Raw genomic sequence first — 27,794 nt, 5'->3', positions numbered from 1 at the left:
AAGCAAATATGATCTGTCCAATGAGGACCACTTATTTCAACATATTAAAATATACATAAATTATTTCTCATTCATCAATTACGAAGTCTTATGAACGGACAGCGGCAGCGCCATTTAACATGACAGTAATAATAAAGAAAAATACTAGTAATGATTCTTTGTTTAAATTATAATAATAAAGAAGCTGAGTGATAGTAGCTATCATTCAGCTTGTGAATTATCAAAGGAGATGCAAGTAAATATATTCCTTTATCTACCTTGACATTGATTTAGTTTTATTCAGTAAGATAATTAAGAAGTTCTATCAGTTTTTGTATGATTATTCTATATATATGGCTCAAATGCTGTCAGTTCATTGGTCAGATGCCCTAAACAATAACACACAACTTATCATATGTATTATTAAACGGCTGGTAGAGATCGTGGTGTCTTCAGGCTTTGGTCAAATATGCGTGTACATTTTGGTTAAAAGTAAACTAATTCTTCAATACCTGAAATTTATTGATTCAACATAAGAGACTCTCCTTGACACCAGAGTGTTAACAGTTTGTTTCACCTGAAAGTTATTCAATAAGACTTTAGGTAAATATGGCTACTCATCAGCGTAAAATAAGATGAATATGTAAAGTGGATAAGGATGATAGTAAAATTACTAAAGCATAAAACTATGCGGATAATATTTACCAAAACTTGACATTTTGGATCTTGACATATTTGTTCATAAATGTATTTTCAAGCGCACAGCTGTAAGTATTTATTGGTTAAATCTATGATTAACTATGTAATTCCTAAATTTACCTCGGGTAGCTCTCCTTCATCCATACACAAGCTCTAGTATGTCAGCTATTTCACAGTAAAAGTAGTATCAATAATAGATTAGAAATTCCCCTGTCATACAGCCCACGACCAAAGTGATAATGGAAAAAAGAAAGGGTACTGCTGGTTGAGAAATGCAATATTATCAGTCAAATGGCACTGGAGTGCAATAGAAAAACTACAATGGTCGGTAATGTACTGGGTGTTATTATGTACAACAAACAGCAATAATGAAAGGAAAAGATTTTATGTCTATATCTCTCCCCTGCAATAGAATAAATGCAATATTAGAAGTAGAATGGCAAGCTGCTGTGTAATATACACAGTCTGAAAGTTGGTTGTAGAATGGTTTTGACAGCGATATGTAACCAAAGTGAAGAAATAGGTCATGATCACAGAAACCATGGTTAAAGCTGTGGCTGCCTCAAATTTAAGTTGATCTTAAAAGAAAGTATTTTTTTTTCTCTATCAGTTGATATGTTGTTTGTTGTGTTACGCGATCGCATTGCCAAGATAAATTTCAATTCAATTTAAATATCCTATTTAGGTAAAAAACAAATTATTTGCAGTAGCAAATCATTGTAACTGAACGTCGAAGATGTGCGCTCCCTATTAACTTATTGTAGAATTACCGCAATCATGGTCTATAACGAAGTGAGATCGATCACAAAGAGGAGAAAAGTTGTCGATACAAACTAATAATGCTGCAGTTACGATACACCCTACAAATGTAAAGAGTCACTTCAAGTTTTTAAATGTTTATGCCCAACAGGGTGAACTTGGAAAGATCTTGGAATGGATTAGGCAATTTACATGTATTTTACTGAACTGGTACAATGTAAAGTCCCTGCAACATCAAGAAGCAACGGCGGCGGACACAGATTCCACAAATTCAGCAACTCTGCACCATATTTATTATACATTCAGCATTAACTTTCTATTGTTGTTAGAGAGTTATACCAGTCTCTTTGTGTTATTTTTTGTCATGTGCACTAGCAAATAATTTGTTTCTTACCTAAATAGGATATTTAATTTTTTGTCAGTTAAACTTAGTTGTTCTCAGAAATCATATGTTTTAAACCTGTTAAGCTAGCTCCTCCTTCATGAATATTTTGTTAATACTTTCTGGACTAGCTCTACCAGCGAGCTCCATGCTCCCTTTTCTTCAGTAATGAAGTCCTGTTTCTTGAGCTCCTTTACTTTTCACTATATCGCTTCTTCTTGCACCCACCCCTGTTTGTATGGGAGCTGGTCAATTGGTTGCGCCACCTTGACTAATGTTATTGTGTGGTGTGTCACTTGGTTTGACCCAAGTAAAATTTTGAGGTGCGGAATCCGTAGTTCTACTGCTCTTTAGGTCTTTGAGTATTTGACCAGCTAATTTTTATTAGCTGGTAGCTACAATTACCCAGCTAAGCAGCATTTACACCATAGCTACACCAATTACACTATAGCTGGTAGCTACAATTACACAGCCAGTCAGCATTTAGACTATAGCAGACATGTCTAAAGTCCGGCCCGCTGGCCAAATGCGGCCCAGGGTCAATTTTCATCCATCCGCATCTTCTGTCATAAAATCAATAATCTGGCCCGCCTGTAGAATTAACCCTTTGAACCCTAACAACCTTATTTTCCAGCATTGCGCAGGGCGTGTCAACATCCTTAACGGCTGGAATTCTGGTATTCACATGGCTTTGTTTACAAAAGCAGTTTCTAAGTAACAGAGTAAACCAATCAGATTTATTCTTGCTTGTTTAAATTTTATTTAAACGATATTGTGAAAAAATTGATGCTACTCGTTTGTTGGTAGGTCATAAATGATTGTGATGCAAATAAAGAATGTTATGATACTAACTATAATTTTTCAATATATTTCAAATCATGAAATAATGATGAGCATTTGCTCAATAAATATGATGCTACTGTAAATGTTTTTTACGAGTTATTTTTAAATCGTACAAACTTTTATAGTTTTTATCTGAATAATGGTGACGAACTGTTTTTTTTCTGTTTTATGACATTTGCTGTGGGTTGCTCAACCTTTTTACTAATGTTTTACCAAATATCATTGTATTTTCAGCATGTTTAGTTATATTTAATAGAAGTATAAAAACTTTGGATTGTTGGACAGATTGCTTGGGGTTAATGATACCACTGACAAAAACTACCAGGGTTCAAGGGGTTAATAATTTGGGCAGAAGTGCTGTTACCTGCGTGTTAAACATTTAAAAGTCCAATCAACATTTGTAGTTACTGTCATATTTTAAATGAGCCCTCCACTCGGTGATATGCCTATTGCTTGTTCATTTTTCTGTAATTGTGTTTAAATGTTTTATAAATGCTAAACTTATTGTTTCACGTTTCAAATTTAATTTGTACCCAAGGGTACAATTACTTCTGATCAACTGTTACAAAAAAGTTAGTTTCAAAAAAGTGAAGTTAAGTGATTATTAAATTTCAATTATAATGTCAATGCAATTTTGATATGCATGTTTCAAACAAACCAAAACACATGCTTAAGATAGCTTAAATTGAAATAAAAAAGCAAATATGAAACACAGATTGGCTCGATAAATTTTATTTAAATGAATTGCTGTTGTATGTAAAAATGTTCGTTAAGGTTGATCCCCTAAATTTTTAACGCGCCAAATCTGGCCTCCTATGCAAAAGGTTTGGACACCCCTGCACTATAGCTACACCACTTACACTATGATAGCTATACCTGATAGTTATAGTGTAATTCATATTTTAACATCATATACTCTAATCAATAAAGTACATTTTGAAAAACAAATTTTTTAACTATTTCAATTTGTCCCAAGTGGTAACTCAACCTGCCCCGCTCATAGTGCAGGTGTTCGTGAAAGCATATATTGCTCAAATTTAAAACGTTCAAATGAATTTTTAAACTTACAATGCATTCAGCATATCTTTAGAAAAGCTTTTGTTCAACACTGGTGCATATTGTATAATTTGACTCTCTAAATTTAACCAAGTTTAAAATGTGGTTCAACCTGTTCCAGTCTCCCTTATTGCCTCACCTGTTCATAAACCAGAAATCAACTGCATACAGAGCCAGTAGAATAGAAACTGTTTCTCTAAAGCAACTTGACTGTCTATTTTAAAGTCTTATCATAGATCACTGATCATTGTGTTTTAGCCTAATTTTAATCCAATCAGAAGGTAGTCGAAATTGCCCAACCATATTTCTTCTTTGTTAATTAAATGATACTTATTCGAACTCTTCTCTCTGTTACATCAGACTCTTATCAGTGTCACAAAATCATACAAACGGTTGTTGGTTATCAGTCTATTTTTTTACTGTAAAAGGTATCATTAGCTTCAAATGGTTCTTTGCAATCCTATTGTTTTCAGTTCTCTTTAATCAAATAATTAATTCATCTACAGTATTTGTAGAAGAATTACTAGATTGGCAATATTTTGATGTTTCTTTACAATGTTTCAAATTATTATATTATCCTAAACATGTATATTTTTACAGAAAAATATAAATTTGCTAACAACCTACAAAAAGCATGTAGCAGCATATTAATTCAAAGGTGGTTAAGTGAGTGTTCTTAGTGCATTTGGTGTTCATCTTAGTCTGTGTTATGAGCAAGTAGCAGCATAAAGTATATGATGAGGCACTTGTAATAGTTAATACTCTTATACTCAGTAATTCTCATGTTTACAGACTATCACAGCTTTCTCATCTTGAAGACCTCAAGCTCAGTGATAATGACTTCTCTGAGGGACTCCCAGAAGTTATCTGTAAACTCACCAATTTGAAATCACTTGATGTTGCCTCATGTAAAATTTCACAGCTACCAGAGAGGTGAGTCATAATAATAGTTACAGTTATGTTCTATCATAAAGTAGTTATTTCCTCCATAGTAATATATAAATAAATATAACTTCTTTATTAAATTCTCCCTTTTTACTAGTTTAAAGATGCTCATCAAATCTGAAACATGTCAGTGAGTGGCATAGATATATAAACCTTGATTGGCCATTAGGGAAAAAGCCTGTCAGACTTGAATAGCATGACGTAACGTCATTATATTGTACCTCATGCTTGACTGCACTGTTGTTAACAAGGAGCTAATGAGGAGGTGACAAAATTACATTTATTTTCACATAAAAACCTTCTTGTATACATAATCCAGTAAACTAAAGCAATTCTGTGATAATATCTGATAACCACCATAGATTAAAAGTATAAAAGCTATCAAATGTTGCACACAAATCATGAGCCATCAGGGCTTTATTTGCCACCCTCCCCTATCCCCATTCTCTCTTTTCCCCTTCTCCAAAGAAGAAGTGAGAGGGGAAAAAAGAAGAGGGGGCAAATAGCCCACCCATCCGAAGAGCCCCTAGCTAGGTAAAAGACTAATATCATGTTGAACTAAACATGACTAAATATGATGAGCCTGTGAAGTTTTGATCTGATCAGGAAAATGGAATCAATGGCTTTCTTAGCTAGAGCTGGAATGAGACCAAGGAATACAGGGTCGGACCAGACTCGGGGTCAGCAATGAGGGCCAAGATCGGGTAGGACCGGGTCAGCACGCGCGATTTTTTATTCATTTAATGTTAAGAGATAGTTCTATTACAGCCTAATGTTGTGACATCAATAAACTAAGATAAAAGTAAACATCACACCAATCATTATATTTTGTGGCTTGGTTTATAGATGCAATCTACAATTTATGGCTAGACATTGGTGGATAGATACTATTCAATGGGTGATAGATTAATGGCATGATTTGGCTAGTGTATTTATTACAGATTTTATTTTCAACTGCTATTATATTCAACAAGAGATTAGTTAAGAAATATTTTAAAAATATAAAAATGTAAAACTCAGCATAGTGGAAAGCAAAATCCATCACTTCCCTAAAACTTCTGGTATTAGTGAAAGAAACTAAAAATGAAATAAATTTGCTGGATTGAAGGTTCTTAGACGCGCTTTTAAGTTCCTCAGGATGCCCTCGTTGTTAATGCCTCAATAGTATTGAGGTGGACCCTTCTTTGTAGCTTAAAGGTTGACTTGCAACAAAATTCACATTACAGTTATTTGGTATCAAAAGATTCACCATGTCTTACTCTGTTGTGTTGTAGGTGCCAAATACGGGGAAATGTGATTACAAGCTCTTAAAAGCTCAAAAATGAAAAGCCGCCATAGATTGGAATCTGTTTATTTCTCTGACATAGTCATGACAGTTTGGTTATCGTCTTGTCACGTGATGTTCTCACGTGAATTGAAAAGCCATTAAAAAGCTCAATATAAAACTTATCGTAGCACTAGTTTATGGCAAAAACTTTGGGTTTTACTGAATACCCCGTATCAAATATAGATGCTCGCTACTTTACAGTTTTGTTTCAGCATTATTCAATCATCAAGTCGTAATCTGATCATGGTTTTATTGAATGCGTGAAGTATATTTGTGAAAATATTTCGACGAACGAGGTTACATGAAGGTGTAAACAGAAACCATCCTGTAACAACTACGTCCCATTTGAGCCGTTTTGGAAAGCGAATCCAAACTACGGCGGTCTCGTGTGGCTGCGATTAACTGTTCGTTTTTTAGCTTTTAAGAACTTGTAATCACATTCCCATATATTTCACACCTACAACACAACAGAGTAACACTTGGTGAATCTTATGATACCAAATAACTGTAATGTGAATTTTGTTGCAAGTCAACCTTCAACTTGCTTTTGCATATTGTACAAATAACTTGGTATTTTCCTTTCGTGACTGGCTTCTTCATGAACTCCCAGACTACCGACATGTTGATTATTTCTTGCCAAAAAACGTTGTGAAACCTATAGTCCAAAGACTATTGTTGCAGACATAAAAATATAGTCTTGACTCACCTTGCTTTATTTCGCCTGGTCTTTCCGCGCTAGGACTATATGCGACTCCATTTCAATCGCACTTAAAAAGCGATATACAACCGCTGTAAGTTGTTTAGCCATAAACCTACCCGTGTCTTTGTATAGGAAGACCCGAAGGTCGGCTGGCCCGACACGGGCACCTCTGACCCGGTGGGTCAAGACCAGACGAGCTACCCGTGCCAGCTCTATTCTTAGCTTCATAATGCGCCCTAATCGAAATATATCTCTGCTATCTCACGAGCTAGGCTACTAGCTTGATGATTACACTTAAACAATAGCATGATGTTGAACCTTGGCAACTTTTCCATGGTGGAAATTAGTGCTAGCCTGGGGAAGTTTTTCACCAATTCATCACTACTAAGCAACACTCTCGTCGCTTTCTCACTGTGGTTGCAAACCTCAATCACCACAGGCGAAGACGAAGTCAAGCCACCACGATTCTTAACTGTGATTAGGGAATTCGTTGCTTGGTTTACATTAAAGTTGGTAACATCCACGATGCTAGTGACACAATCATTACACTTCAAGTTTGGTGACCTAGCCAGCTACATAGCCAGCTGTAAAATAATCATTATGTCTCATTTTTGACTTAAGACATACTTGCATACTCATCATATTTAGTCATGTTTAGTTCAGCATGATATTAGTCTATTTACCTAGCCAGGGTCTGGCTCTTTGAGTGGGTGGGCTATTTGCCCCCTCTCCTTTCCCCCTTTTTACTTTTCCCCTTCTCCCTTCTTCTTTGGAGAAGGGGAAAAGAGAAATTGGGGATAGGAGAGGGTGGCAAATAAAGCCCTGATGGCTCATGGTTTGTGTGCAACAATTCATAGCTTTTATAGTTTTAATCTATGGTGGTTATCAGATATTATCACAGAATTGCTTTAGTTTACTGGATTATATATCCAAGAAAATTTTTACGTGAAAATAAATGTGATTTTGTCACGTTTTCCTCGTTAGCTCCATTGTTAACAACAGTGCAGTCAAGCATGAGGTACAATACAATGATGTTACGTCATGCTATTTAAATCTGACAAGGCGACCGATGGGAATAGCTGTTATTGGCCAATCTAGGTTTGTATATCTATGGTGAGTGGAAGTTTGTGAGTCCCAAACGAATCTCAAATGAAGCAGATTTCAGTTAGAAGGACTTACAAAGAAGTTATAATTTGTCCATTTCACTCATTTTAACGTACTACAATGTACACAAATTACTTCTCATTCATCAATTACGGAGTCTTATGAACAGACAGTGATATCTGTCATTTAACATGACAGTAATAATTAAGGAAAGTACTAGTAATGGTTCTGTGGTTAAATTTTAATAATAAAGCAGCACCTCTTCTTCATCCATAAACATGGAATTTCTTATGTAACTCACTGCAAAAATTTTACACAGTTTATTTGCAGTAAGTTAATTTTGCGTAAAATGTGGTTTACGTCATAGAGGCGTCTACTGTAATTATAACACAAGGTCTAAGCAGATTCCACAAATACAAAAGGTCTGCACCGTATTTATACATCCAGCATTAACTTTCTATTGTTGTTAGAGAATTACACCAGTCTGTTTGTGTTACTTCTTGTGATGTGCACTAGCAAATAATTTGTTTCTTACACAAATAGGAAATTTAAATGTTTGTCAGTAAAAATTAGCTGCTCTCGGAAGTCATCTGTTTTAAACCTGTTAAGTCTGCTCTGCCTTCACGAATATTTTGTTAATAATTTATAGCCTAGCTCCACCAGGGCGCTCCAGGCTCTCTTCTCTCCAGTAATGAAGTCCTGTTGTTTAAGCTCCTTTTTGCTCTATCGCTTCTTTTTGTGCCGGCCCATGTATGTATGGATGCTGTTTGATGGGTTGTGCCCCCTCGAGTAATGGTACTGTGTGGTGTGTCACATTGGTTCAGCCTAAGTGAAATTTTGAGGTGCTGAACATGTAATGATAGCCTTTAGCGTTTGCCAGGCTTTGTATTGGTCTCTTCCTTCTAATTGGCTGTTCCGGAGCAGATCTTGCAAAGTAGTGCTAATTTTCTATCAGTTTCTGTGAGTGCAACTGGTTCTACAGCTCTTCAGGCTTGCTTGCCTGTAGCAATTGTTGTAGCAGGTGATTTCTATTAGGGTGTATTCTTTGTTATGTCATATATTCTAATCAATTAAGTACTTTCAAAAACAATAATTTATTTGTATTTCAACCTGTCCCATGTGATTGCTCAACTTGCCCCGCTCCTGGTTCAGCTGCTCATGAAACTACATATTGTTCAAATTTGAAACGGTTAAAGGAATTTTTAAACTTGTCATGCATTGAGCATAGCTTGAGGCAGTTTTTGTTCAAATCTTATGCAAATTGTATAATTCGCTTTTCTAAATTTAAATAGTCTTGAAGCATGGTTCAACCTGTCTGGCTATCCCCTACTACCTCGCTGTTCACTAACCAGAAACCAACTGAATTTAGAGCCAGTAAAATAGAAACTGTTTTTCTAAAGCAACTTGGCTGCATCTATTTTAAGTTTTGTCGTAGATCACTGATCATTGCATTTTAGTCAGATTTTAATCCAATCAGAAGGTAGTCAGAATTGCCTAATCATATTTTTTCTTTAATAATTGAATGGTTCCTAATCCAACTCTTCCCTCTGTCACCTCAGACTCTTATCAGTCTCACAAACTCATACAAAGAGTCGTTGGATCTCAGTCTATTTATTTTACTTTAAAAGGTATCATTAGCATATGTGGTTATTTGCAATTCTTTTGTTTTCTGTTTTTTTAACCAAAAGATTAGTTCATCTAATTGTAGAAGGATTATTAGATTGGTAACATTTTTGATATTTTTTGCATTGTTTCAAATTATTATATTATCCTAAGCATATCTATTTGTACAGAAAAATTGAATTTTGCTCATAACTTACGGAAGATCACGTAGCGGCATATTAACCCTTTCACTGCCAACCATGTACAAATTCGGCTATCGGCCTAGTGCCAGCCATTTTACCGAAAGTTGCCGATATTGCTTCATGATATGTATACAGTATTTTTTCAACCTCACTCTAGAACATTTTTGTTACATATTTTATTTTGCCAACATATTAACCAGCTTTGCTATGCAAACATTCAATGGATCTATACTTTGTGCAATGATAAAGCTATGTGAAGCTACAATCGATGCGAAGTTAAATTAATTCTCAATGTTCCTTACTCTTACAACATCATTACTTTCACCACTATCCGAGACAGTGCTGCTGCTTTAATTATCTGTATAATCACGAAAATCTGAATCTGATGTGGCTATAATGTCATCAACATAACTAATTACACGTTTTTTGAATCGCGCGTAGTACTTAATTAACTCACACGCAAAATATTTGTTTTTAGATTAAAAATTATCAAAAAAAGTTTTAAATTGCTTCGTCGTTTTAGGCTAATTTCATAGAGAAATCTTCGGACAACACTGTCATTTTCATAAAAGTTTTAAAGACCATGGGTTAAGTTGTCAATGAATAGTAAAATTAAGTTACCAAGCAATTGCTGGGAAAGTCGCCAAAAATGTGTTTATGGCAGTGAAAGGGTTAAGTCAGGGGTGGCTAAGTAAGTGCTCTTACACATTAAGTGAGTGAGTATACACATTTTCTTTGTGTGTATGCATGTTTGTGCAAGGTGTCTTTTGCGTGCATGCGTAGATGTGTGTGAGTGGGCTATGTGCGCGGAAGGTGTGTGTGGGTGGGGTGTGTGCGTGTGGTATGTGCAGGCTGTGCGTGTATATGGGTATACATGTTGTCTACTTGTTGTATGTACACATGTGCATGTCTGATGTGTGGCACATGCGCATCTCCCACATCAGTAGACCACTAGATCATCTATCAAATGATGAGGAATTAGTTACTGACATACGATTGTAAAGTACTCCTCTATATTCCTCTTTATTTATTTAAAATATAGTGTTAGGTCTGTTTAGTGTACAGTTCCTCTCCTGTACATACTCTAGTACATATAGTTTCTATGATAACTTCACCTTTAAATTATTTTTATAATAAACTAACGTGAAATACTTGCACATGCTAGGTACACGGTCATGTATGTAGTTTATATTTTGCTGACTCTATAGCATAGTCATAATCAAACACTTCTAGGTGATTCCAAATTCACTTGTTTGTTTCTTCAATGAATCTTACAATCTTGGTTTAAAACTTTCCTTTCTCAACTCATTATATACCAGAAACTGTGCAGTGTGACTCAGTACAGTGTTTGCTTATGGCCAAGAGCTGTGTGGAGGAGCTTTAGCATGCTTAGTACACAATGTTTCTTATTAGTTAGTAGTTCGTTTCAAGGCTCCGCTTCAAATTGCCAAGTTATCGTAAACATATTTGTTCCTACAAATGGGTAGTTAATTGATTAGCACATCGTATGTGTACTCAAATAAGAGGAAACAATCATTTACCTGTGTTGAACCAATAGAAAACATGTTTACAGTCCACGCTGAGCTTTGTAAAACCCTAATATTATATCGCATCTTTTTATCCGCAATTACCAGCCGCATCAGTTCCAATACAGCTACTGAATCTTCATAAACTGTAGATCAATGTACTTCTGGCGCTCATCTTTTAAGTACAAATACTAGTGAAACTGATTATTTCATTTTTAGCAATAACAATGTCGTAAGCTATAGTAATAGTGATGAATCTTCTCACATGCTAAAGTTGTTAGTTATGGTAGTAGGGCAATAGATCAGAAAACTGTCTGAGGTAATTCAGTAACACATTTGTAAAATGTTTTCATGGCATCAACGGATTTAAAGTTTTATGCTGAATAGTTTGGTACCAAAGCCCTTTTAATAGGCTTTGTAGTTCAAATGTTAGGACAACTTATATGCGCCATTGCCAAATATTAGGTTTTGATTTCAAACATTTAATTATGTTATAGTAAAATAACAATTGTTTAGCAAAAAAGCTTAATGTTTGATTGCCAATTCATTTATTTGGATGTTTTCACAAATGTCAAATAGTTTAATGAATATTATATTAAAAGCGTCTCCCAACCTGATTCTATATTACAATCAAGTTTCTTGCTTTTTGTAAGTTTATCTTTGTTGTGTTCTAACTGATGTACGATGTGCTGGAGTTACTGTATAAACATCTTTAACCTATACAACCAACTCATTTTGGTTTTTTTTAAAAATAGCAACCAACTTCTAAGACTTTTGAAAATGGTTGAAAGATTACTTTTATATATTTACAAATGTTTAAATATAAATTTTTAAACAAGCTTCTCTCTATATGTTTTACTTATACAAATAGTGATGATTATTATTACTTGTCGGATTGAATGTTTAAATAGGAATATTTAAATAAGTTTCTCTATTTATATGTTTTACTTATACAAATAGTGATGATTATTCCCACTTGTCAGATTAAATGTTTAAATAGGAATGTTTAAACAAGTTTCTCTCTTTATATGTTTTACTTATACAAATAGTGGTGATTATTACCACTTGTCTGATTAAATGTTTAAATAGGAATGTTTAAATAAGTTTCTCTCTTTACATGTTTTACTTATACAAATAGTGATGATTATTACCACTTGTCAGATTAAATGTTTAAATAGGAATGTTTAAACAAGTTTCTCTCTTTATATGTTTTACTTATACAAATAGTGATGATTATTACCACTTGTCTGATTAAATGTTTAAATAGGAATGTTTAAACAAGTTTCTCTCTTTCTATGTTTTACTTACACAAATAGTGATGATTATTACCACTTGTCAGATTAAATGTTTAAATAGGAATGTTTAAACAAGTTTCTCTCTTTATATGTTTTACTTATACAAATAGTGATGATTATTACCACTTGTCAGATTAAATGTTTAAATAGGAATGTTTAAATAAGTTTCTATCTTTATATGTTTTATACAAATAGTGGTGATTATTACCACTTGTCAGATTAAATGTTTAAATAGGAATGTTTAAACAAGTTTCTCTCTTTATATGTTTTACTTATACAAATAGTGATGATTATTACCACTTGTCAGATTAAATGTTTAAATAGGAATGTTTAAACAAGTTTCTCTCTTTATATGTTTTACTTATACAAATAGTGATGATTATTACCACTTGTCAGATTAAATGTTTAAATAGGAATGTTTAAACAAGTTTCTCACTTTATATGCTTTACTTATACAAATAGTGATGATTATTACCACTTGTCAGATTAAATGTTTAAATAGGAATGTTTAAACAAGTTTCTCTCTTTATATGTTTTACTTATACAAATAGTGATGATTATTACCACTTGTCAGATTAAATGTTTAAATAGGAATGTTTAAATAAGTTTCTCTCTTTATATGTTTTACTTATACAAATAGTGATGATTATTACCACTTGTCAGATTAAATGTTTAAATAGGAATGTTTAAACAAGTTTCTCACTTTATATGTTTTACTTATACAAATAGTGATGATTATTACCACTTGTCAGATTAAATGTTTAAATAGGAATGTTTAAACAAGTTTCTCTCTTTATATGTTTTACTTATACAAATAGTGATGATTATTACCACTTGTCAGATTAAATGTTTAAATAGGAATGTTTAAACAAGTTTCTCACTTTATATGTTTTACTTATACAAATAGTGATGATTATTACCACTTGTCAGATTAAATGTTTAAATAGGAATGTTTAAACAAGTTTCTCTCTTTATATGTTTTACTTATACAAATAGTGATGATTATTACCACTTGTCAGATTAAATGTTTAAATAGGAATGTTTAAACAAGTTTCTCTCTTTATATGTTTTACTTATACAAATAGTGATGATTATTACCACTTGTCAGATTAAATGTTTAAATAGGAATGTTTAAACAAGTTTCTCTCTTTATATGTTTTACTTATACAAATAGTGATGATTATTACCACTTGTCAGATTAAATGTTTAAATAGGAATGTTTAAATAAGTTTCTATCTTTTTATGTTTTACTTATACAAATAGTGATGATTATTACCACTTGTCAGATTAAATGTTTAAAAAGAAAATACTTTCCAATAATTTCAAGGTATTTGTTATAAATAATGTATATTGTTTGTGTATAATTACAGGCTGAAGAATCTCAGTCAGCTGGATAGATTAGACTGTGAAGGAAATGAGCTCACTACTGTGCCTGCTGACCTATTCCAATGTCGAAAACTCTGCTCTCTGAACCTCGCCCGCAACAGGAAGCTTTCAAGTATTGATCAGAGTCTCCTGGAGCATGAGCATCTCTCCTATCTCAATTGTAGGGAATGTCCAGCGCTTGTTTCTCCTCCTTACGCTGTCTGTTCCCAGGGAATCGAAGCAGTTAAATCATATTTTGAAGACCTTGTAAAGGATGGAGTTGAACTAAAGCTTGTTCCAGTCTCCATTGTCGGTGATACCATGGCAGGAAAAACAAGCCTAATCAGATCTTTGCAATCGAGGAGCCGTAAGCTGACATATCGAAATGACACTAGCATATTCGACGAGACAACGAGGGTATTCGACGTCCAGAATTTGGATTTGGAAAATTCCCAAGCTAAGATGATTGATCATGGAGGTCACCAAATCTATCACATCACCTATCGATACATCTTGAAGGAAAGGAATATACCGCTTCTGGTTGTCAATTTGGAGAAGTTCAAAAACCTGACCAAGAACAAGAATGCAAAAATAGCAACTGAACAGCTTTGCTGGAGGTGGCTATCTCACCTCTACCTAGCTTGTCCTTTATTAGGGCCACCACTCCTTGTTCTTACTCACTCGGATAAGCTTTCTGATCGGGAACTGCGTGATTGCAAAGAGAACATTTTCAAATATTCCACAGATTTACGCAATCAAGTGTTGGAAGCTGAGAAACTGCGTAGCAGAAAAAATAAGGCTCTCCATAAAATAGAGTTCCTATCAGACAAAAAAGTTGATGTGTTCACTGAAGAAAATACATTTGTGTTTGGCAATGAGTCTCATCAAATTGAGGAGCTGAGAAAAGCTCTCGATGATCGTTGCGTAAAGTTTAAAGTGACCCTCCCAAAAGAATGGAATGATTTGTGCAACTTTGTAGAACATGACTTTAAAAAACCAGCTGTTGCTTTGTCAGAAATACAATCTAAATACCCGAGAGAGAAGTGCTTACATATTTTGAGATACATGCATAATGTTGGACAAGTTTTATGGTACGAGTCCATAAACTCGTTGAAAGGCTTCATCTTCCGCGACATACCAACGATGACTGCAATGATAGCCACACTATTTCATCATCGCTCACGTGATGAATGGCAAAAGAGAATCAAAAACTTCAAGGAGTTTGATCACAATGGAAAAAACATCAGTAAAGCTTTATACATGAAGTCCATAGACAAGTTCCTAAAATGTGGCATCCTGGACGAGTTTCTATTACACCATCTCCTCTATGTTTTTGAAACTAAGTCCAACTTTCCATTGGAATTATCCATACATCTACTGAAAAGCTTCTGGATCTTACACGGACCCATAAAACAGAATAGTGAAGATCAAACATCGGAAACAAGATATGGTTATATAGTACCATATTTTGCAATTGAAAGCATAGGAGCATCTTGGGAAACTGATGAACGGATCCAGTTGAGGGTTGTCATAGAAATGAGAGGGCTGCCATTACCGCATTATGCATTTCAGCTAATGACAGTTGCTGTGTTGGACGAGCTTGCGGATGACCGGAATACCACTCTTGTTAAAAATGATGGTGCAACAGTCTATTACGACGAACTAGCGTTACACCTCATTCATAATGTTACTAACCAGAAGGTCACTCTGCAAAGCTCTTCTGATGAGGTAACAAACTTGGAAAATCTGTGGAAACGGCTTGCAAAAACAACCCAAAGCGTTTTAAAGGTCCTTTTTACTGCTTGGACTGCCAGTCAGCAATCTGTCTATGTCTACTGTGGCCATTGCCTTTTTCTCAGAGATCAAAATCCGGAAACATCTGTTGATCCAAGTTGGTTTCATCCAAAAGGTGACAGTTTAGCAGTTACGCAGTATTCAGGAGAACAGAAGCTTACATGCGAGCGTACTGGAATTAAAAAACCAACAGTACCATCTGCTCTTATGAGGCCTTGTAAGTTTTAAATTTTTTGTCATAGAGTTTAAGTAAAGCTCTATCTAGAGAGTTGTGTAATTTAAAAACATTTTGCACTACACAATCTTTATAATGTTCTCTTTTAAGGTTATCCACTTGGTAAAAAGAAGGAACGCAGCATCAAAAGGTATCTGACAAGCCTTCCCCCTCTTCCCCAGATCACACATGCAGGTACATGTCATGTGGTTGTCTCGTACAGACTTATGTTTCTTTTTAGTTAAAGAGGTTTTTTGGATACCGTCTACGTATGCAGTAGGTGATTATGGTACATGTGAGGTGTCTAATTCCAGTCTTGTACTCTATGAATGTACTCCTAATAGAAATATGATGGTTTATGACTTACTCGAAGTGCATCAGGGTATGCTATAATTAAGTTTAGTAGAAAAATGTAGTTGATATGCCACGCATTGCAATATATATATATATATATACACATATATACATATATACACATATATATACATTATATGGATACAGAATACCTAAGGACAGGCAAGTTGTATCCACTTATAACAAGTCATTAGATAATGTTCCTCACTGAGTAACTTTGTTAAACCTGTTTGATTAATAGTTAAGGAGTCTTTCTTTGATGAATTCCTCAGATCATTCATCCTAATATCCAACTGTTCATTTTCATCATAGCTAATGAGCATGGAAACATTTGCATTACAATATTTCATTCACTCTTATCTACAATAACATAACAGCCTCTACAATAAAAAACCAAAGTAATAAAATCCCTGCACTATTCAATGTCATCAGATTTCATATACATATATATACATTGTTGGATTAACAATGTTTTGTTAGTTGCAGGGAATACTGTTACTGTCCAAGCACAGCAGGAGGAGGGCGACCCAAATGATCAGAATAGTCCGGTAGTTGCAGTGGGTCCTGTTCATGTCCAAGCACCAGAAGAGGGAGACCTAAGTGATCAGAATGCTATGATAGTTGCAGTAGGTCCTGTTTCTGTCCAAGCACCAGAAGAGGGAGACTTAAGTGATCAGAATGGTACAGTAGTTGCAGTGAGTCCTGTTCCTGTCCAAGCACCAGAAGAGAGAGACCCAAGTGATCAGAATCGTGAGGTAGTTGCAGTGAATCCGGTTCCTTTCCAAGCACCAGAGGAGGGAGACCTTAGTGATAGTGAGCTCAGTGACACTTTGGTTGATCCAGACCAGGATGCTGAACCAGAGACTATCAGACCTTGCTTCAAGCTTCGTGTTCGAAATCTTTTCTGTTCACCTGAGGTGAGTGTCGCTGAGACCAACGATTACTCTTAAAAACAATTAAAATACCATTTACTTTGGTATTATTATGTTACTTCAAATATGGTTAGTGTATATTTTAGTATTTGTTTTAGTGATATTATTCGTAGAACAAATTTTGTTTAGAATGGTTTTATTATTTTATTGTGATTCAGTTTGTTTTATAATCTGCTTTTTCCGTCGGTTTCTGGTTTCCATTTAACCCTTTTGCTGCCAACCATGTACAAATTTAGCTATCGGCCTAGTGCCAGCCATTTTACCAAAAATTGCCGATATTGCTTCATGATATGTATACAACATTTTTTCAATTTCAAGCTCTATCTAGAACATTTTTCGTAACATATTTTATTTCCCCAACGTTTAACCAACATTGCTATGCAAAAAATTCAATCTATCTATACTTTGTGCGATGATAAAGCTATGTGAAGCGATCGCTACGAAGCTAAGACGATCCTCAATGTTCCTTACTCTTACGAAACTATTACTTTCACCACTATCAGAGTCACTGCTGCTACTTTAATTATTTGTATAATTACAAAAATCTAAATCTGAATTGGCTATAACGTCATCAACATAAGTAATTACCTGTTTTTGGACTCGTGCGCGGTACTTAATGAACTCACACAAAAATTGTTCGTTTTTAGGTTAGTAGTTCTCAAACAAAAGTTTGAAGTTGCTTCGTTATTTTAGGCTAATTTTATAAAGATTTCTTCGAACAACGTTGTCAATATCTTGAAAGTCCTAAAGACTGTGGGTTATATTGTCAATGAATTATGAAATGAAGTTACTACGCAATTGCTGGGAAAGTCGCAATTATGCGTCTGTGGCACTCGACCCTAGAAAACGCATAAATGCGTCTTTGACAGCGAAAGGGTTAAAAGCATGATTTCTAACAATTAGCTTGCCCATCACGGCAAAGCTTCCGACGAACACATCAAAAACTTTTTTAAAACATGTCGTCTTAGTCTACGTTGAATATTGAGTTCTAATCCTACGCGTTGAGGGCTAACTATGGAAGTCTACATTGAGTTTCATATTAAGCTCTACAATGTGTTCTACATTGAGTTCTACAGTGAGTTCTGTATTGAGCTCTACAGTGAGTTCTACCTTGATCTCTACATGGATTTCTGCCAAGAGATGGCTATACATGTATATACATATCATTTCAGGTCTACAGAATGACTCGTGTCCGTGGAAGATGTCTTATTATCAACAATGTGAACTATACATATTCTGATGGAAGGACTGACACGAGACATGGTTCCATAGCAGATGGTCGAAGGATTACAGGTCTTTTTGAAAGCCTTGGTTTTATTTGCTCTGAGAAGGTGGATCTCTCCGGAGAGGTTTGGATTGGCATCAGATCACTTTATCATTGCGCCTGCTCACAGAATAAATGTTTTAATTGTTTGCAAGATCTTTTCACAAGTTTAGAGCCTTTTTTCGATGTTAATAATAACTTTTTAGTTGATGACTGTTTGACTATATTCCTTAGAAGTGTAGCAGTCAGGTTTCACCAGATTTCCAACATGTAAAATATAGCTGGTCAAAATAAGTGCTGTAAGACCATGAACGATTGTCTTTGAGACCAAATTCCATCTTCTGAACATCAAAGTTCACATAAAATGTGTTCTAAAACCGGTAAATCGCATATAAGTTTTTCTTACTGTTCATTCATAAATCCAAAGGAGAAGTAAACCTTTTTCCATAGCACCTCATCTTCATTGGCTGGTTGTGTTTGTGTCAAGAAATAAATGGATGAAATATGTGAATTATGTGTTGTATATATATAACCTGTTATACATATAAACTAGAGCATTATATTTTCCAGGGCATGCTTGAGGAGATCAACAGAGAGACTGAACAAACAGAGCACACCAATTATGGAATGTTTGTATTGATCATCATGTGCCATGGGAGTGAAACAGGCTTGGTAGGAACTGATGGAAATATGGTGGAGAGGGTAGCAGTGACTGATGCTCTTTCAGCTCAAAGTTTTCCTAGAATGGCTCAAAAACCAAAACTGGTCATTCTTCAGGCTTGTTCTGGCAGTAAGTTAGATTAATATGTTATTGCTGTCACCGTAGGCACAAATAAACTGGTAGTTAACTCAACGGTCCCATTTTTACCATAGGTTTTTTTATGATTTCCCTTTTACTAAAAATATGTTATGCACTTCTAGCGCTTTTCTCTGGTTCTTAGTCATGTTATTATAGCCGATAGGAACTCTTCATGAATAACACCAGGTTTAATCTCTTCAGTATATCAACAGCTGTTTAAAGGTTACTATACTATCTATATTAGAATGCCATGGCACTGGTTTTTTCAACCCTTCATCCATAGTGGCATTTTATTAGAGATAACGTTCAAATAGAGGGTGGCGCTGTATTTTTTGACTAGTTTGTAAACATTTTAGAAAGATAACTTTAACTTTTTTGGTGGGCAAACTGATGTTTATGTCGCCAATATTTTGCACTCTCCTTTCGGAGAAGTAACATTAATGCCATCGAACTTAACGTTTTTGTTAAAATTTTGGTTTTGATGTAAGCTTCACGCTATGCCATAAAGCGGCAATTTTTTGGGGAAACAGACGTATGATACACGATGCCAATGCCGATGATTGACCAATGTGTGAATGTGAGACAAAAGTGCTTCTTTTGGCTGTCTTTCTAATACATTTTTCCATCTAATCGCCACATGTTTTGGTCATCCAACATGGCAGACAATTATAACGCAAGGTCGAAGCATATTCCACAAGTCCCAAATAAAGTCGGCGCCGTATTTCAAAATCCCGCATTTGAGCAGCGGCTCTAAAGGTGGAAACACACTAGGCGATATTTAGAGCGATATCGCGCTGCGTAGCGCTAATCTGCGCTAGAATTCAATCAGTGTGCTCATGCAGAGCGATAATGCAAGACTTTCTCTACACAACTTTATCGCTAGCGAGATGCATTTTGATTGGTGGGGGTTTTACCAGAATGCAATTTTATGGCGGGTAATTATTTCTTATCAATGTTCGCCAACGCACAGGAGCGACAATTGGCTATTTTGTTACGATTGAAAGATCTTCAGAACAAGCACTGAATTGTTCATAAATATAATAATAACACACCCAGTCCTGTGAACCATAAAAAACAAAAATTTACAAAAAATCCGAGTTGAAAACCAACATGAGGAGTCAATCGTTGCACAGGTTGACCATCTTGAGAACGGTAAACATTTGAATATTGAATGACATGAATTTTTAATTTATTAAGTATAAAGAACCGCTACAAAATAAAGTATGTATACAAATCTTAAAAAATATTGCAGTTAAAAATACAACAATCATTTTTTCTTATGTCTTCTTGTAGTGTAGGCAATGTACAATCCATGAAAGTGACATAGGTTTAATAACAAGTGCGTAAATTGTTTACTTTGTTGCCTAGACGGCGCCATATTGACTGACCTAAAGTTACTAACAACTCCGAAGAAACTAATGATACGGAAGTTTATTGGCAGTTTGTGAGCGTGCCCGTTATATCGTTTGCTAGTGAATCGCTCAAGTGTGTTTATGCACACGCCAGCGATATCTCCGCCTTCCTCATGACGCTCGCGATAAAATCGCCTAGTGTGTTTGGACCTTAAAATTACATCAATCAGCAGGGCAGGAGCATTTATCTGGCAGAATACATAGCAAAAAGGTCTTCCTTTACGTTAATAGGAAATTTAAAAAGATTGTTTACAAATACATGTAGCCTATAGTAATCTTTGATAGTTATCTGGTTACATTCATGAATCAAGAATTTAAATAAGCAATTGTTAAATGAGGTAGTTGAAAAGATGAGAGATTTTAATCAAATTATAAAGTGTGGCAGGTGTTTCCAGTTGACATTTTATAAATCTCATAAGTCTTTCTTGCTATTATCACAATGTGAGAACGTCGATGAAGCCTGATATTTGGTCAAAATGAAACCCAAATATTATTCAAATACCTATCTGTACCGTTATCTACTATTTCTAATGGAATAAATAGATGAAGCATGAGCGATTGTTCAGAAGACAAGTGACTTTAATAGAGTTATATAGTGTGGCAGCTGTTTCTAGTCAATATTTTATAAAAGTCACAAATCTTTTTGCTGTTATCACAACTTGAAGATGCCGATGAAGCCTGATATCGGGTCAAAATGAAACAAAAATATTATTCAAATACAGTCAAACATGGATAATTCGAACTTCAAGGGACCGAGCAAAGTGTTCGAATTATCAGAGCGTTCAAGTTATCAGAGCACTGTCACAAGTCCATGTATTTACTTATTTATTAGTAGATACATGTACATATGCAAACTATAATATAAATCAAAAGCACAAATGGCTTGTTTCAAATTAAATGCTTCTAATGTAAAGTTTAAAACGTTTTTATCAAAAAGTATAGAGATTTTTCTATCACTTGAGATTGGTTTGTTGTTTGAGGTGATGTTATTGCCAGGACGTTTTTTTAGATTGACATTGGCAAAACTTGATCGTTGTTGAAATGCTCAAAAGAAAAGACATCTTTTTCTTTTGAGCGTTTTACCCACGATCAATTTTGCCGACTTTTCTTGAAGTTTATGCAACTTCAAGAAAAAGTTACCAAAGAAAAATCCCTTACTTTACCTGGGATTCGTTAAGAGCTACCCTCCGAGGCAGTTCAATTAAAAGTTTTACGAGGTTTAACGGTACATTGTATATCACTCACGCTTTTTGAATGGATACTTATTGAATGTACACACGTATTCTGTGTTTAGGTCAAACGATGAATAGTTTTTTTTAGCTAAGACACGTATACGTTTAATAAAAACAATTCTTAAGACGTTTTAAACATTCAACATTCCGACGTTGATTCAACACGGAATCAACGTCGCAAAACTATTCGTCACGGGCTAGCCGGGTCACGCACTCAAGGATTTTCGCCACGCACATACAAAACAACATGCTGTTTTTGTTTTGTATGTGCGTGGCGAAAATCCTTGCGCGCGTGACCCGGCAAGCCCGTGCTATTAATCGTATAGCAGTATAAATCAAATTTGACCAAACCTTTAGAAAAGTCGTTGACAAAATTATTTTGCCGATGGTGGTAATAACAACGCTTATGAATTACGAAAATATGAGGTTTACCTCTATGGCTTTGAATAAAGTGATTTTCTAAAGCGATAACAACCGTTTCGGTAGCCGTTGGGCAAAAAAACAGTTCGAATTAACAGTGTTGAGTTCGAGTTATCTATAGCAATTTATCATTACGTGGGAACGGACCAAAGAAACTGTTCGAATTAACCATGTTTTCGAGCTATCCGTGGCCGAGTTATCTATGTTTGACTGTATCTCTTTGTACTGTTATCTACTATTGCTAATGACATAACTAGATAGTGTGGTGAGTTAAACTTTTATCCACAAGCAGACTTTTTATTACTGTATCTCTATGTTTAGCTGTTCATTAGCTATTCTTAGCTTCATGTTTCTCTGCTGTTTCATGCCACTATGTGACTTTTTATTGGACCGTTTCATATATTTTCATGCGTGATTGGCTCTTTAATGAGAGCAATAAAATACAGATTCTAACATAGTTCAGCTACATTATGGTTTCATTTCAGATTCACACACATTCATTCGTTACAGATTCTGTTTTATGAATTTAGTGGGAGTTTATGTCTTAAGAGTATATTTCATAGTTTGCTTGGTTTCTTTTTTAACTATGAGAAAGTTGGCTGTGTTACTGGTAATCTTATGTGACGATGCGCATAGTGTTTACAGAACTTGGTGGGGTTTATGAGTTTCTAGATGATTTACTGGTGGTTTGGTTTAGCCAATAGGCTGCATGGTATCACTGACATTAGTATATAGTAGCACGACTATATGCCACTGTTTAGTGAGTATATAGTCGAGATGATCACTGTTTGACAGTGTTATTTCCGTTTGGTGATAACTTTTTTAAACTTAACAAAGAAGCCTATTCGTTTGTTTTATGCATGAATTCTGACATTCGTTTGATTACAAATGTTTATTATTGTGTACATTTTGGCTGAATTGCAGCTCGTTCTAATAGAGTAACGACTGATGCTCTCCCACACCATGCAACATCTCAGCATGGGTCTGTTGCCCAGCCAGCACCTTCATTTACTCCCAGTCAGACTCCTTCTGCACCACCATTGTCTACACCCACTAGAACTTCTCCTGCACCTTCAGTTTCCTCTGCGGGACTCGCCACCGATCATCTACTAATTTGGAAAGCCAGCTACCATGGTATAACTGTTTTATTGGTTTTCCAAACAATTTTTTGGTGCAGCTCTAAAATTTCATTCAAAGGCAACATAGTGTTCGGGTCGTATATTTTTTCCATGATATTGTGTTTGGACTTAATAAAAAAGTATAGATTTATCTTCAATCTTGTGTTGAGTGAGATTTGCTCTTATTACAGGACATGTGGCCTATAGAAGTCCAGAATTTGGCACCTGGTTTGTTAATGCCATAATTCAGTCTATTTCAAGACATGCATGTCATCGTGACCTCAAAACTTTGTTTGAAAACCAGGTAAAAAAGCAATTCGTTTATCTCTCCCTTTTAATCCTTTGTCTCCCTTCTGTTTCCCTTGTCTTTGTTTTTCCTCTGTTTCTGTGCACATTTTTTACTCCCTCTTTCCTGTTTCTCTTACATACTTCCTCCTTTCAGTTTCTTTTTCCGACTTTCTCTCTTTCCTTTTTTCTCCCTTGCTTTGTTTTTCTACCTCTCCTTATCTCTCAATCCATTCACTGCTTTTTTTCCTATTCAACTCTATCGTTCCTCTTCTGTCTCCTCTTCCATTTTTCTCTCTGGCTTCCTTCTATTAGTCTCCTTGCCTCGGTCTTCCTTTTGTCTCCTCTCCCTTCTTGTTTCTCACACCATTGTTATTCTATCTCTCCTTTTGTCTCCTCTCCTTTCTTGTTTCTCACACCATTGTTACTTCTATCTCTCCTTCTGTCTCCTCTCCCTTCTTGTTTCTCATACCATTGTTACTTTTATCTCTTCTTTTGTCTCCTCTCCCTTCTTGTTTCTCACACCATTGTTACTTCTATCTTTCCTTTTGTCTCCTCTCTCTTTTTGTTTCTCATACCATTGTTGCTTCTATCTCTCCTTTTGTCTCCTCTCTCTTCTTGTTTCTCATATCATTGTTACTTCTATCTCTTCTTTTGTCTCCACTTCCTTCTTGTTTCTCACACCATTGTTGCTTCTATCTCTCATTTTGTCTCCAATCCCTTTTTGTTTTTCATACCATTGTTGCTTCTATTTCTCCTTTTGTCTCTTCTCCCTTCTTGTTTCTCATATATAATTGTTGCTTCTTTCTCTCCTTTTTTCTTCTCTTTCTCTCTCTCTCCCTCTCCTGGTTGGTCCCATCTCTCATGGTTGGTTCTCTCTCTCATGGTTGGTTCTCTCTCTCATTGTTGGTTCTATCTCTCATTGTTGGTTCTATCTCTCATTGTTGGTTCTATCTCTCATTGTTGGTTCTATCTCTCATTGTTGGTTCTATCTCTCATTGTTGGTTCTATCTCTCATTGTTGGTTCTATCTCTCATGGTTGGTTCTATCTCTCATTGTTGGTTCTATCTCTCATTGTTAGTTCTATCTCTCATTGTTGGTTTTATCTCTCATCGTTGGTTCTATCTCTCATCGTTAGTTCTCTCTCTCATTGTTGGTTCTATCTCTCATTGTTGGTTCTATCTCTCATTGTTGGTTCTATCTCTCATTGTTGGTTCTATCTCTCATTGTTGGTTCTATCTCTCATCGTTGGTTCTATCTCTCATTGTTGGTTCTCTCTATCATTGTTGGTTCTATCTCTCATTGTTGGTTCTATCTCTCATGGATGGTTCTATTTTTCATTGTTGGTTCTATCTCTCATGGTTGGTTCTCTCTCTCATTGTTGGTTCTCTCTTTCATTGTTGGTTCTATCTCTCATTGTTGGTTCTATCTCTCATTGTTGGTTCTATCTCTCATTGTTGGTTCTATCTCTCATTGTTGGTTCTCTCTCTCATTGTTGGTTCTCTCTCTCATTGCTGGTTCTCTCTCTCATTGTTGGTTCTATCTCTCATGGTTGGTTCTATCTCTCATTGTTGGTTCTATCTCTCATTGTTGGTTCTATCTCTCATTGTTGGTTCTATCTCTCATTGAGGGTTCTATCTCTCATTGTTGGTTCTATCTCTCATTGTTGGTTCTATCTCTCATGGTTGGTTCTATCTTTCATTGTTGGTTCTATCTTTCATTGTTGGTTCTATCTCTCATTGTTGGTTCTATCTCTCATGGTTGGTTTTCTCTCTCATTGTTGGTTCTATCTCTCATTGTTGGTTCTATCTCTCATGGTTGGTTCTATCTTTCATTGTTGGTTCTATCTTTCATTGTTGGTTCTATCTCTCATTGTTGGTTCTATCTCTCATGGTTGGTTCTCTCTCTCATTGTTGGTTCTATCTCTCATTGTTGGTTCTATCTCTCATGGTTGGTTCTCTCGCTCATTGTTGGTTCTATCTCTCATTGTTGGTTCTATCTCTCATTGTTGGTTCTATCTCTCATCGTTGGTTCTATCTCTCATTGTTGGTTCTATCTTTCATTGTTGGTTCTATCTCTCATCGTTGGTTCTATCTCTCATGGTTGGTTCTCTCTCTCATCGTTGGTTCTATCTTTCCTTTTGTCTCCTCTCTTTTCCATACTATTTTGTATACTTGTTACGATCCAGTAGTTCTAAGATACTTATAGATCTAGTAAAACTGGTTGCATAGCTTTGCGTAACTGTTAGCAGTACTGGAAAACAGAAGTCTAGCAGTTTTCCAGTAAAGGGATCATAAAAAAGCTTTTCATATGACTCAGGGAAATGTGGGTCCAAAAAGTCGCAAACAGTTCTGGTTATTTAATACATGATGTATACTGGGTAATAAATGGTCTTTGATGAAAAATGCATTTCCCTGCTTTTTTATAATAGATACAAGAGAAGGTGAGAAGAAGGAGTATAGATCATGGATATGGTCAGCAGCCATCGCCTGACAACTTCCTTAGAAAGAAACTCTACTTGTTTCCAGGATACAATCCATCCTAGCTCGTCTAAGTGTTTGTCAATCATGCAGTGCCTCTTTTAAATCTGCATTGTTAAGTAGTCTCTACTTATAGACAAAGCACCTGACTGGTGATTGTATGATTACATATCATTTTTCTTTTATTCTCTACTGCTGTTTATTGATACATTCTGTACATATCTGCTAAAAAATATGCAAGATACTTTTTCTGATTCGTTATATCCAATTTTGTAACTTTTGATTGCAAATATCGAGAATCAAGAGCCAAGCATCTTTTCACTATGAAGTGCTCTGTAACCACAAACATTATCATATTTATGGTAGCTTTACTATTTTTGGATGGTCATGAACTTTGGAACATCTGCTTTTAACTAGTTTTATTGTCTAGATGTCTAGCAGTGTTCTGTATCTGTATTGACTTCTATAGAACACTATGTCAATAGTTATTGACATCTTTTTCCGCTGCTGGTTTTATATGTTTGCTAACAACTATTCCAGCCACATTGTTTCTTGCACATTCTATGGCTTTAATCATATTTTGCTTCCTATTTGGATTTATGCTCTCCTGTGCATTGTATCGGCAATAAAGTACCTTTACCTGAATTAATCAAGGTCATTTATTCATGTAAATTTTTCACTTTTTATAATGATTTTTTAATCTGATTTCTCGGAATGTTAACATTTCTCCAATAAATTTGGTAAAATTCTGTAAAAAACCGATTGAGTTCTATTAATCATTTCACAAGAAAACAAACCACTCAAGTGAGTGCAAGGCAATGAATATTTACTGTATTTCATCGTAAATATATATATGTTCGAGTACAGTTGAAGATGCAATGAGACTACAGTAAACGTCACAATGAGAGACTTCTTTGCTGGTCGCTTCTGCAGCATTTTTTATAGCTCCTGATGATCAATTGGCTCTGCCTGTCGGTAGCAAGGTGGACCTACAGCCCACCATCAGCCGTTCGGAAGTGTTATCGGGGGCCATGTCATCTGCAGGTTCATGCTCTGCCTGATCACGGCGTCGATCGCCTTCTGGTCAGTTTCTCTCTGAGCCAACTCTGGTCACGACAATCGGTCACCACTATTCTTCCTTTACACATTTACCTCTTGGTTTACAAAATGTCTACCAAGTCTTCAGTCCAACAATAGTCTAGTATTTTCAACTCATATCTATATGATGCTAGCGGGATTAACTTTGTTTATTTTAACAACCGGAAATTTGTAAATGTTCAAATAGTTCAGTACTGCAATAGTTCAAATAATTTGCACAATAGCCAGCTACTCACCTACCCGTTTGGTAGCTGTTACATTGACCCTACTACTAGCTGATCGATCAATTCAAATTAGTAGTGCTGTATTTCATTTATTGCAAGCATCAATGCAGAAGTTACACTGATCTGGTCAGACAATACAAAGAAAAACTCTATGTCAAACACAATGTAATCATACTGTAAACCACGATGGCGTAACTGCAACCAAAACAATAAAAGAGATACATATAAATGTGTCACTAAAACAGGAAGACTAAATTGGAGATACAGGAATTGCTAGACTAACTTGTTTTTAAAGGCTACTAAAGTGATTTACAAAAATAGATTCAGCCACCTTATCTAGTTGTGGTATTTTTTATTTTGTTAAAAGTGTAAACAAGTGAGGT

At 35.3% G+C, this 27,794-nt stretch overlaps 2 protein-coding genes across 2 annotated transcripts in view; both read left to right on the top strand.

Annotated features, from left to right (window-relative positions):
* Positions 1 to 16,459, top strand: part of LOC137392998 (malignant fibrous histiocytoma-amplified sequence 1 homolog) — a 37,303-nt gene extending 20,844 nt beyond the window's left edge. The window contains exons 7-9 of the mRNA XM_068079379.1: positions 13,791 to 15,796; positions 16,035 to 16,175; positions 16,389 to 16,459. Of these exons, the coding sequence (XP_067935480.1) occupies positions 13,791 to 15,796; positions 16,035 to 16,175; positions 16,389 to 16,459 (2,218 nt within the window). The remainder of the gene's footprint in view (positions 1 to 13,790; positions 15,797 to 16,034; positions 16,176 to 16,388) is intronic.
* The window catches only part of LOC137394298 (uncharacterized), a 290,856-nt gene extending 264,027 nt beyond the window's left edge, over positions 1 to 26,829 (top strand). Inside the window, exons 3-9 of the mRNA XM_068081015.1 lie at positions 16,628 to 16,695; positions 16,903 to 17,064; positions 18,252 to 18,428; positions 18,914 to 19,133; positions 23,131 to 23,340; positions 23,516 to 23,628; positions 26,041 to 26,829. Coding sequence (XP_067937116.1) covers positions 16,628 to 16,695; positions 16,903 to 17,064; positions 18,252 to 18,428; positions 18,914 to 19,133; positions 23,131 to 23,340; positions 23,516 to 23,628; positions 26,041 to 26,154 — 1,064 coding nt within the window. The 3' untranslated portion in view covers positions 26,155 to 26,829. The remainder of the gene's footprint in view (positions 1 to 16,627; positions 16,696 to 16,902; positions 17,065 to 18,251; positions 18,429 to 18,913; positions 19,134 to 23,130; positions 23,341 to 23,515; positions 23,629 to 26,040) is intronic.
* Positions 26,830 to 27,794: the final 965 nt, after the last annotated feature.

The sequence above is a fragment of the Watersipora subatra genome, chromosome 4 (genome assembly GCF_963576615.1).
Source record: "Watersipora subatra chromosome 4, tzWatSuba1.1, whole genome shotgun sequence".
NCBI lineage: Eukaryota > Metazoa > Bryozoa > Gymnolaemata > Cheilostomatida > Watersiporidae > Watersipora > Watersipora subatra.
The sequence above is the reverse complement of the archived record's forward strand: the minus strand, read 5'-3'. Positions and strand labels throughout refer to the sequence as shown.